Source organism: Microplitis demolitor, chromosome 3 (genome assembly GCF_026212275.2).
Source record: "Microplitis demolitor isolate Queensland-Clemson2020A chromosome 3, iyMicDemo2.1a, whole genome shotgun sequence".
Taxonomy (NCBI): Eukaryota; Metazoa; Arthropoda; class Insecta; order Hymenoptera; family Braconidae; genus Microplitis; species Microplitis demolitor.
The window spans coordinates 1,369,268-1,382,296 of record NC_068547.1 but is presented as its reverse complement, the minus strand read 5'-3'; the positions used below and the strand labels follow the sequence as shown (position 1 = coordinate 1,382,296).

At 28.4% G+C, this 13,029-nt stretch overlaps 1 protein-coding gene across 2 annotated transcripts; it reads left to right on the top strand.

The window, feature by feature from the left end:
• The first annotated feature begins 4,951 nt into the window (after positions 1–4,951).
• LOC103576213 (protein Son) lies at positions 4,952–10,360 on the top strand. Of its 2 annotated transcripts, XM_008556348.3 has the most exons (11): positions 4,952–5,430; positions 5,493–5,828; positions 5,917–6,562; positions 6,632–6,783; positions 6,860–7,114; positions 7,187–7,527; positions 7,607–7,717; positions 7,792–7,905; positions 9,520–9,751; positions 9,938–10,053; positions 10,159–10,360. In XM_008556348.3, exons 1-11 carry the CDS (start codon positions 5,106–5,108, stop codon positions 10,273–10,275), a joined length of 2,745 nt encoding a protein of 914 aa, XP_008554570.1. In that variant the 5' UTR covers positions 4,952–5,105; the 3' UTR covers positions 10,276–10,360. The 2 variants fall into 2 exon arrangements, with proteins under 2 accessions (XP_008554570.1, XP_008554571.1); XM_008556349.3 differs by lacking the exons at positions 9,938–10,053; positions 10,159–10,360 and adding an exon at positions 8,516–8,590 and having other exon boundaries at positions 9,520–9,608.
• Positions 10,361–13,029: the final 2,669 nt, after the last annotated feature.

The window sequence follows — 13,029 nt, the reverse complement described above, 5'->3', positions numbered from 1 at the left end:
ATTTATAGATACTAATAATAATGATGATAATAATAGTAAATAATAATAATAATAATAATAAAATAAAAGTGAAATTAAATTTATTTAATGAATAATAAACGTGAATAATTATTAAATCTACGTCAGTGTGAGATTCGGTTAACGATTACTAATTTAAAAAATGTGAATTGTGACTCATGAAAGGAAATAAACCAGGCTACGACGCGTCGTAACATGTTGCCTTTTTTAAAATATTATTACTATTATTATTATCATTATTTTTTTTTTAAATATAATACACATGTGTTATATTTATTATATAATAATCATAAATATTCCTATGGCCAATTTAACAGGTATCATTTTTAATTAATTTGCCATTTTATAAGCAATTAAAATTACCACATGCAAATAGTATTTAAAAAATTTAGCAACACATTTATTAGACTTGCGAATCAATAGTTTAATATTTTTTAATTATCCTTAGGAAGGTGAAATACCCAGTACCCGATCAGGAAATTAGTACTCGATCATTCCATATATATTTAGTATATAGATATCGCGTTGCTAATTTTAAAAGGACATACTTTTATACGCCTGTCTTGTTTAGTCATCTACATTTAAAACCAAAAAGGCGTTGAATTTTTTTTTTAATTCCTAACTATATTGCAGTCTTATTCTAAAGTTGAAAATTTGAATACAAAACAATTGGCGGTAAAAAAAATTCATAGTTTCCTTCTCTAAAAGAGCGTGTAAAAATATAAGACTTTTTGGGATTAGTTATGCGATATAGAAATTTATGAGTGATCAGGTACTAGTTCCCTGATTGGATACTGGGTCTCTGACCTTTGATGCAAATTGTATTTGCACTAAATAAGTGCGACAACTGCATGAAATATTTTTTTTTTTTTTTTAGTAGAGTAAACGGGTTTATCGGGTAATAAAAAATTAATTATGCTTTGTAATATAAGCTTTCATTTATATTTCATACGCAAGTGATTTTAAGCGACCGAGATTTTTAAAAAATAATCGTAACTAAATATTTATAATGTTAGTTTAAATATTTTCTAAAGCATTATCAACTTGTCGTGTTAATATTTAACAGTTTAATTATTTTTATTTATACATATAAGCGTTTTTGCGGGAAATTAATTTATTTGAAAATACTATCAGTTTTAAAAACATTACTTTTACTCGCTATCAGTTACAAAAATGCTTTAGAAAACATGAAACTTAACGATTTAAATTTAATGTTTTATTTTTAATCTATTCCTTAGTTTAAAATTTTTATTTTTTACTGTATATTCTGAACAATGCAAGTTAAGATTAATAGGAACCAACATATAGAAATTGAAAAACATAATTTAAGAAAATTTTATTGTCTAATGAAATGATGAGTAAAACTAATGAGATAAATGATTAAATTAATGGTCCATAGAATTTTAAAATAATAATATTTTTAATTTTAATTAGTACGGAGAACTGAAATTAAATTTTAGACGGTAAAAAGAAAACAACAAGACAGTTTCACAAAAAAATAAATTTTTATAAAATCCTGAAATTATAATTCAAAATTTCAATTTTTACATAATTTTTTAAATGTTTTCTATCCGAAACGCCGCATTATTTGAAATTGTAATTTTCCATTGTTTATTTTTCCGTACATTCACTAAATATTTGATTACAGAGGTGATAAAGACAATTAAGTACTAGAAAAAAATTTTTACAACTAAATAATTACATTTATTTATATAATTAACATCGCAATTGGATATATACGGATTAAATTTAATCAAACCGGATTTAAAATTTTATTTACCCATTGCAATGTTACATGAAAAATCAACGAGAAATATTCACAGCACATTGAACATAAAAATAAGTAGATTGCATTTAATTATCTACATTTTATTTACAATAAATTCATTTGATAATATTAATTAAAAAAAAAAATGAATTTAGAAAATAGCTACTATAAAGTTTAATTACTTTAATTAAAAAAAACATTATTTTTTTATGTATAAAATATTATTACTATTATAAACACAGAAGAATTTTATTTTGTTTATATATAAATTTTTTTTAAACAATTAATTATTTTCATTTTTAATATTTTAAAACTAATTCATGATGCTAAGAAATTTTTTTGAATTTTAGCTGATTGGTGCCGGGAATAAAATTATTTTATTTTTTTTCAAATAATTATAGTACTAAAAAGAATACATCGTATACAAGTTTTAAAATAAATCGTAGAGTTAATAATAACTAGATATGAATATTAATATTAATATTAATTAATAATAATAACTATAGATATTAATAATAATAATAATTAATATTAATAACTAATGAATCGATATCTGAATTACTGACAGTATTGTTTTGTTTATTCCATAAAATTTCTTTTTTTTAATCAACGGATAAAATTTATCGTCTTAAAAGTGCCCAGCGTTATACGTTTTTAAATGTTATATTGAAATTCATTAATTTATAAAAGCTTATTAATTATTAATTTAATAGCTCATATATTAATTAAATCAACACGATTTACTCTCTGTTAATTTTAAGCTCTCTATAAAAAAAATGTTTATAAAAATCATAGCATATCACTTGATATTTTTAAAAAATAATGTCCAAGATAAAAAATATATAAATTTATCTTATAAATGTATAGATAAAATATTAATAATAAATAATAAATAAATAAAAGTATGAGAAAATAATAAATATTTAAAATGAGTAAATCGTGTTGGGTAAAATGCAGTTAGTTTTTTATAAAAAAGATATCTGTTATCGAAATATATATAAACAAACAAACAAAAATTCTTTTTTTATAATTCATTGTATTTATCATTTTAATCATAATTGTAAATTAAGCATTAAATGAAATAAAATGACTTTAAAAAATCTAAAAAAAATAAAACAAAAAATGTTATTTATTTAAATAATTAAATGTAAGCATCCATTGAAGTTTGAATGTTTGTAAAGAGTGTCTTGAGACCTCGAGGACCTGGAACGCCCTTTGAGCAGCATTCCAGGGCTGGTTTTTTTTTATTATAATTTTTAAAAAATCATCTGTTGAAAAAAAATGCAGCAGGATGAACCGGTATCGCGATACGAGCAACGAGAGTTGCTGTGTATGGAAGATCTTGTGATCTCGTGTCGAGGCTGGAGGCCTGATGGAGGTTCATACAAGATCTGGTTGGTCTTTGGTCAGCCCTTACATTCCATTCTCGGGGACTCGTGGGAACAGACTCAGCCAACACTGAGTCCAGAGTGTATTTTAAGTATAGTTTAAGTACAGTAAAGTAGTAGAGGACGTAATGTGAGTTGAGAGTTTCAGAGAGAGCAATCTCTATAGCTGTAATACCACCAGCTTGATATTAAACTCAGCCTCTCTCCGGGTCCATGTACTCTATACTCTGATATTTTTCAGCTCTCTCCCTTTTTATTTAGCGTCAGTCCGTTCAAGCCTGTTTATATACTTGTACTCACGTTCACATACATGTGTGTATGTGTATATATTTATAAATTAATGTGTGCATGTGTGGGTATGTATATATACCTAGAATAGAGAGTTTGCTGTTCAACAGTCAACAGCCGGATTCATTCATGTATTACCAGCAATATCCGGTCGCGCATTCCAGCAGAATGAAGGCATCGCAATTCTCATTCCAATATATAATAACATTTTGTTGACTATCATCTTTCACTTGCAATGCAAAATAATATTTTTATATAATTTAGCAGCTTGCTGACTTTCATTTGCGTTTTGTCATTGGAAATTTGTTATTAAATATTTAAAGTACTGTAGGAAATTAATTTTGCTGAGAAAAACTTGAGTGGCCGATGAATTATTTTCGTTTTTTGAATTAATTAATATAAGAATCATTAAGAAATTGAAGTCTTCAATTAACTTCAATGAAATATCTAATGAATCTAATGTGTAATTGAAATATATTTAAATTCATTGATAAATTGAATTATGTATGAGGCAAAAGTCCCAATTGTTCAAACTAAGAAATATATGAGTATTTTATATTGTTATTTAAATTTAACAATTGACTTACCATTTTTTCTATGGACTTTGTCACATTCATTCTGGTTTTAGAAGTCAAAAAATTTCATTTTTCTTCTGTAGAGTTTTTTTTTTTTTTTGTTTTAATGAGAAACTAAAGTTAGTTTTCTAGATGTACAAAATTTACTAAAATTTTATTAATATGAAATTTTCAAGGATGTGCAGTAAAAAAGAAATTTAGTAAATAATTTAAAAATGTAATCAGCATCCGAGACTAATGTCTTTTAAAAAGACAAGACAAGTTTTTTTTTTAGATAAATAAGACATACAGATGTTGCTTCTAGAAGTCATAGGAAAAGAAACTTCCGTTCTTGTTTCCGTTTAAAAAGTCATTTTAATTAACAATTCATTTAAATATTTTGACTGTAATATGAAACCAACATGAATTATGTTAACGTAAATCTACAGTCAGGAATGCAAAGAGTTTCAGAAAGTTGTCTTCAAGTTCAAGTTGCGGAAAAAAACTGTAAGATCAAAATTTAACTTCCGAATTAACTAAAAGCCAACTCTGCATCAACTTTTTACAGTCAACTTGTCATCAAAAAATTCTTAGCAGGAATAAAAAAAACATGAGTGTGAATATAACAGACATCAGACAAATTTAAAATTATACATAAATAGAGTAAATAATTAATAAAATTAAACTTAAAAAAAATACGCATTTAAAAAATTAAAAAATTAACAAGTTTTTATAAATATTATTTTTTAAAATTATTTATCCCATTTATTTATAATTTTAAATTTGTGTGCAAAAAAAAGTAAAAAATAATTAAAATGATGTCAACTTTATTATCAGTAGATAAAAAATTTCTTTGTCGACTGAAATAGAGGTCAGTAGTTACTAAATAATTAAATTTTTATTAATGTACATTTATTAGTACGGAAGACACTAGATGGCGATGGCGACGATTACAACAATGGCGGTGACAATGTGTCTGGACACGGTCATCGCTAAAATTTAGCAGTTTTTATTGACAAGAATAATTGGTTATTTTTTTAAAATTTCTATCTATTTTAATTAATTGTTGACAATTTTATTTTTAAAATAATGGCTGACTTATTCGACTTGGCGAATTTGATAACAAACGTTGGAGTTGATGCTGTTAAAATAAAGCAAGAACCTGATGTGCCAGAAAAATCATCAAACCAAATACTTACTGAACTTTTTAGCACTTTTGATGTTGACGAAGGCATTGCATCGCCGGCTAATGACGACGAGGATGATGATGACAGCAATGATGCTGATGACACTGTGGATAAGGTAAAAAAGAAGAAAAAAAAAAGTAAGAAAAAACATAAACATAAAGACAAAAAACACAAGAAACGAAACAGAAAAAATTCATCTGACAGCGGTAGTGATTTGGAAGCTGATGGTATGTAAATATTTATTTTAATTCATTAATTATAAATTTTAATTTGAAAATAATTATCTCAGGTGCTAAGAAGAAAAAGAAACACAAGAAAAAATTAAAACGTAAGAGATCGACGGATTTTAGTGACTCGTCAAATTCGGATGAACCTAAAGTTAAAGTGAAAAGAGAATTGACATCACCGGAAAGTAGTAAAAGAAATAAAAGTGAACGAGGTCTTAACTTCAAAATTGATCATCCACAGACAGTATTTGATTTAGTGTCTGATATTGTTTCGAAAAAAGAAAGAAATGATAATGAGTTTAATGATATTAAGCCGGATGTTTTAAAGAGTCCTGAATTGCCGCCTATTTCGAAAAAAGTTGATGATGAATCCGAGCCAATTGTCCCAAGATTACTTGGTAATATTTTTTTTTATACTTTTTTAAAATTTGATTAATTTCCGTTACAATGATAATTTAATTAATTTTTAAATAATTTTGATTATAGAAAAATCAGATCAACCAATCAAGGGAAAAATATTAATAAAAGATCTAAAAAATAGTATAGTTTACAATGAAACGGTAAAAGAAGTTGAAAATAAGAAAAAAGAAAAGGCTGCTCGTATGGAAGATGGTGAAATATCGGACAGTAATTCGGAAAATCGAACTCCAACATTGAGTCCAACTCCGCCAAGGCGAGATTCTTTTGATCCAGCAGACCCGACAGATGATTCATCAATAGCAATATCTAGTCATCAAGTTAAAGATCTTAGATTAGTATTAAAGCACAAGGAAAAGGTCAAAAAAACTCATGACCGCCGGGGGAGTCGCGAAGAGCGCGAACCTCGATCGCGTAATGACGAGACGAAGGATCGTGGAAAAAGTCATCGAGAGCGGAGTAGAGATAAGGGCAACACAAGTCATTCTAAGGACAGAAAATCAGAATCCATGTACTCGCACTCGCGTAGACGAAGCAGGAGTCGCGGGCGTGAATATCACAGAACTAGGAGCAACGAGAGAAGGTTTAGGGACAGGAGCAATGACAGAAGATCTACTCGTAGTAGAGAACGTCGTTATTCAAACGGAAGAAGTCGGAGTGAAGATAAAGGACGCGATAGATCTTCTAGAGGTCGCAGTCGTAGTAAAGAGAGAAAGTAAGTTTTCAAATTTTATGACTTCAAAATTATTATTTGTATTTAATTATTATTATTTTTTATTTACAGAGAAAGAATAGAAATAGATAAAAAAAAATTACTTGAAATCGCCAGAAAGAATGCAATTAATATGATAAAACGCGGAGCGCTTCCTTTAGCGCAACAGGACAAAGCAATAGCTGCTATTCAAGCTGGTGGAAAATCTGTTGATGAACTCATTGGTTATTATTCTTTTATATACTTAATTAATTATTTGAAGGTATTATTATAATTATTATATCAATTTACTTTATGCAGATTTTTGTAAGTCGCTGTCAAAGTCAGAAGCGCTTGGTGAACTGTCAAGTGTTTCATCTGATGACGGTGCTAGTGAGACAGAGAAAGGTTTTCATCATCCATTTTTATTGAAAGAACGACCTAATTCTATAATAATGAATATTAGAGACTCGAAGCAGTTGCCTACTAAAACCTTCCAAGAAAGAACGACGGAGTCTTCTACTCAACTACGATTACAGTTTCCAGTATCGAGTGGTCAGCAGCACAGAAAAACTGGTGAGAAATATTTATCACTTGTTATTAAACTGAATGTATTTCATGTGATTTACATTTTTTTTTTTTAAATAGAAACTGAGTGGATAGACGTAACACCAGCGCCGCCGGTTAAGAAACCCGAGCCTAAAAAGCCTTTCGTATCGGCCTCAGTTCAAGTCCAAACACCGGCATTTACGATAATACCACCAGTTAATGCTCCTCAAGTACCAGCACCAATTGCTCAAGTTCCAGTTCCAGCACCAGTACCAGTACCGGCGCCAGTATCAGCTGTTACCGGAACTACTTTTGTTCCAGTTGCTCCGGTTCAAACGCCGCTTGCTATAATGTCTGCACCCGTAGAAATGTCGACAGCTGCACAACCGATGTCACAACCAGTACCCACTAATTCTGTTTTTCCTCAAGCTCTTTCTGAAGTAAATAACCTGTCATTTATTGTAATCATCAGCTTGCGTGCTCCAGAGGTTTATGTTTTAAAAAAATATTAATTTACAGAACATTGATATCGGGACAATCGTTTCCCAGCGTTTAGCTGCTATGAGAAAACTCAAGGAAAATCCAAACGACGTCCAAGCGCTCAATGAAATCTATCAGGCACAAAATGAAGTAATTTGTTTTATTTTATTTTAAATTTATTAATAATTAAATAATAATTTACTGACGCGCTATTTATTGCACAGATGAAAACATGGGCAGAGAGTAAACAGATGCCAGGTCAGTTTACTGGTAGCACTGGAGTAAAAGTTCTCTCAGCAGCAGAATTAACTTCAGGCTATCAAACTTGGGCTCGCAAGGTAATGTTCTACGTTCTATTGGCTTCTTGTAATGTATTACTACTTTTTTTTCTTTTTTTTTTTTCTTATATTTTAAATAATTAAAAAAATATATAAAATACAAGAAAGAAAAACAACCGATATGGGTTCGTAAAATTGCATTGTACCTAAAGAAATTCGCGGCTTGTAACAAGTTTTCAGGTACAGTCTTTTTTTAGGACTGTGTTGTAGGCATGGACCACTTCTCTTTACAAAAGCAGAGGTGGACTCTGTGCCTACACGGACACAGGAGTACCGTTGTCTCACCATAACTATTTTATTTTATTTTATTTAACTTAAACTTTGCTTTACTTATCACGTAACATTTATCATTAAACTAGTATATATCATACAGATATATACATATATTGACCATGTCTACTAGTTTTATTGTTCAATACTTAATATGCCGTAATTATAACAAAAAAACTAGTATTATCATGAATAAAACTCGAGACAACGAGCTCTTGTGAGATTGCTGCTAACTATCAGCAGCTTCTCGTCTTAGGCCACCACCGAGACACTTAACTGTCTTGTCGTGGAAGCTGTGATACTTAGCAGTTGTCTGCATCCACCTGAGGGTTTGTTACAGGCACTAAATAGCAGAGAAGAGCCATCATCCGCAGCCTGATGTGTCCAATTTATGATTAACAATTTAAAACAATTGGTAAGTATTATCCTCTGACCATTTAAGACGACAAATCAAAAATAAAAAAAAAGGAAAATCCAAACCTGCACAACTCATTTGCTCATTCAAAAAGTGATCAATAGATAACTCTTTTATACGAAAAAAATAATTTAGATAGTAATGATACTGAAGTTGGTCGACATTTAATTTTTAGATTTTATTAAAAACGACAAATTATAAAATAAAAATATTTTTAAAAATTGCACTTAGAGTTTTTTAAATTTTCTACATGTGTATATTTTTAGTTTTTTTTTTTTTTTTTTTTGTAATTGACTTGTTGAACAACATCCGAAAATTATGATACTAAAGTTACCCGACGTCTTATAATTTTTGAATTTTCTTTAAAATGATAAATTATAAAAAAAAAAAATATTTAAAAAATTGCACTTGTAGCTTTTTTAATTTTCTACATGTGCATTTTTTTTTTTTTTTTTTTTTTATAATTGATTTGTTGAAAAAAAAATTCAAATATTGTCAACTGTCTATTAACTTCAGGATCATGGATAATAATTTTAAAAAGGGGTCTTCTATTTAAGGATTCAAGTGTAATAGAAAAAAAAAAAAAAAAAAAAAAAAAACAATCGGTTGTGTATTTTTTAAGTAAACGTGAGCAGAACACATCTTATTGCTTCGCAATTGAGTTGTGCAATTACAAACAGTAAACAATAAAATGTCTAAACCCTTTTCTTTCCTCATATTAACACTAGCTTTTTTTTTAAGCCCTTGGTTTTTTTTTAAATAAACTAACTGACTTGTACTTGCAGTTTGTCAACTTGTAATAATTATAAAATAGTACGTGTGATATTGACCGAAAGTATGAGTACATAATTATTGAGCTTTTCTACAGCAGACATTTAAATAAATAATAGTAAGCGACAATGAATTAAAATAATTTATTTGTAATGTAGGATCAGTTGACCTCCGCGGTACCTGTCTCGGGTGGTATGGGTATGGCGCTGCTTCAAAAAATGGGATGGAGGCCTGGTGAAGGTTTAGGGAAAAATAAAGAAGGTACTTTGGAACCTCTACAGTTAGAAGTTAAACTTGATAAACGCGGGCTCGTTTCTCATCAAGACGTTGGTATCAGAACGGGTAAAAATCCCAGTAAACCTGTCGTGCCTACTATTAAAACCCTAGAAGGTAAATAAATATATCCCGCCACTTATTATCATTCAAAAGTTTTAAACATAGTGACTAAATCCAAAAGAGCATATAAAAATACAAGTTCCTTTGGAAGTAGCGACGGGATATGAATTATGATTATTTAAAATTGCTGGTGACACAGCACTTGAATATATTATTTATTACTGATTCATTAAACTGCAGGCAAACATCCTGTTTCATTGCTCGGTGAATACTGCTCCAAGAGAAAATTTGGAGCGCCAGTTTACGAGCTCTGCTTCGAATGTGGACCCGATCATAAGAAGAATTTCTTATTCAAGGTGAGTTTGCTAGCGATTAAGATAATTCAATTATATCGTAAATAATATTTTATTATATTTAATTAATGTAAAAGAAATATATAATATATACTGGTGGTGTTTCAGGTCAAAGTGAATGGTATCGAGTATAAACCTAGTGTAGCAAGTCCAAACAAAAAACAAGCCAAGGCCGAAGCTGCACAAATTTGCCTTCAAACTCTTGGTTTGCTCGCCACTCAATAAAATCTGTATATTTTCTTGTACAATAAAATTTTCGCACGAGTGAAAAATAATTTTAAATAAGTTTTTTATTATTAATGATCCTTTGTTGCATTTTATTATAAATAATATTTTAGGTGAATTGAAGTTGTAGTAAAAACCAGCCGGCGTTAAACACAAGTGGTATTTTTTTTTCATAAGTGTTCCGTCGAATTACACGTTTGAGGCTGTAATTTGAGCACTATTTCACCTGGGCGAGTACAGTAATCAGGAAAAAGGTGTTGGCCTGCTGGTACCGGGGGTTAGTTTTATAAAGAGTGAGCGGTTCACAACCTAGATGAAGAATTTATCAGTCAATAACCCTTTTTATGTTACAAATTATACCATAAATCTTTAGTATAATACAACGTAATATATATTTTTATAAATTACAAACACTTATATATACATTAGGATGTTTCAAAAAAATCTACTACTTTTTTTTTAAATTATACGGAAAATATTGTGCGAGAAAACGATAAGTTTGAGTTCTTAATATTAATATTAATTTCTTCATCGCAATTTTTGATTGTCTATTTAAATAACATGGAAATTTCTTTTTTTAATCATTAGAATTTTATTACTCAGCGAATCAGGGTACCGGAAAATCAATAGATATTTTTCTCGGAAATTGAACGCTCTACAAAAAAGGTCTCTTATTATTTTTCGATAAATTTAATTTTTAAAAAGTTATTTCAAGTCAAAGTTTAATTCTCAGTCAATTTTGATATTATTTGAATTTCCCGGGAAACTATCAGAGATATTACTAAATGTTATGGGACACTTTTTGTAGATCACTTAATTTTCTACAACTTATCTCTGGCAAATTTTCAAAAATTCCTGAAAAATCTTTACTTATTTGCATTTAAAAACCAATTTATTAAAATCGGACAGAATACAAATACGTCAGAATAATTTTTCCATACTACTTTTGAAAAAAGACGTCGATTTTTTTTAAAAACCCGAAATATATATATGTGCGTATGAACATAATTACAACAGTAAAATGAAGTGGAGTTTAAATTTAAATAATGTTTTATGTAAGCTTTTTGAAGTAACTTTAAATAGTGATTCGCAAATTTATGACCGTTTCAATCTTAATTTTTAATGTTGAGCTGCATTTACGATGACGCCTGTTGACTGCATCCAGACACTCGTCAATTAAATAAAGCAGATGGGATTATACATTTCCTTTTATTTAACGGGACACCTATCACGTGTGTTACTGATGTGATGATAAATACAGACGGTGTCAAGGTGAATTTGTCAATTGTTCAAAATTTATATTAGCATTTAACATTTTAAACTGTCAATCAGATAATTATTTATCTAATTTATTATTTATTTTAAATTATCACCAATTACACGTCTATTTTTATTTCAATAATTAATTCATTTTATAGCATTTCATGCTCACTAAATATTTTACGCGATACTAGTTCTCAGATATCGAGTAATGAAAAAATATATACTGGGATCGGAATGTTATTACTTATTAATTAATTAATATAAATTACTACTTAACTCCGATATTTCTAGGTACGAATAGTATGAGAAAAATAATTGAACTAACAAATAAAATATTTTACAACAAATTAATTACAGAAAAAAAAAACTAAAAATATGCACATGTAGAAAATTTAAAAAACTGTAGGTGCGATTTTTTAAAATATTTTTTTTTTTTTTTATAATTTGTCATTTTTAAAAAACTTCAAAAATTATTAGACGTCACCTAATTCTAGTTTCATAAATAATTGGAGTATTTAGATGGTCTACATAACATAGTATGTCATATATATATGTATATGAATAAAGAGTAGAATATTGAATGCGTGGTACGCAAGGCAATTGCATGGAAGGAATATTATCGTTTCAATTGGCGATTATGACCTCGTAAATTCATTTCAAGATCTAGCTATATAATATAATTTGAATGGTATACCAGGTCGATCATCTCTTATTCGAAGCCAGGCAACACTCGAGTCTACGCGAATTCTTAACGCATTAGACAACGCAACGCCAATCATAATTGAAAACACTTATAATAAAATTTATATGAATACGCGGCAAGTGTGAGAGTGGACTTGTTGCGTGTGTGCCTATAAATATATTGTGTTAATTATCAATGTGTGGAAAAAAAATAAAAAATAATAATAATAAGTAATAAAAAAATTAATTAAATACAAATGTAGGCGTACGGATGTCGTAGCAAATTAGTGTAGAGTAGTTGAGATAAGGAAATGGACCTTTCACGTGGCTATCAATTCCGGACACGTCAATGATCATCACGGCCTTGACTCAAAAACCCTGAAATAATATATTTCTTAACGGCATTTTTCGATACTAACTCGTCTTCTAACACGATTCATTTTTATTCAATTAAAATCTATGAATTTTTAATATTATTTTATATATATTTATATTAAAAAAATCCGTAAAGTAGGCAGCTAAAAGTTTTTTTTAAAAAATAGTTAAAAAAAATAAAATAGAATTTGGGTAAATTGGGTCACTTTCAATTATTAAATTGAAAATTTCATTTTTTTTTTTTTTATAAATATTAATGACCCTGAAATTAGCAGACAATAAAAAAACTAAAAAAATGCACATGTAGAAAATTTTAAAAACTATAGGCGCAATTTTCTAAAATATTTTTTTTTTTTTAATTTATAGGCTGTGAAGCAATTTTTTATAAATGTATGTTGCGAGCCGACGTTTATGAAAATTTTTTTTGAATTAACA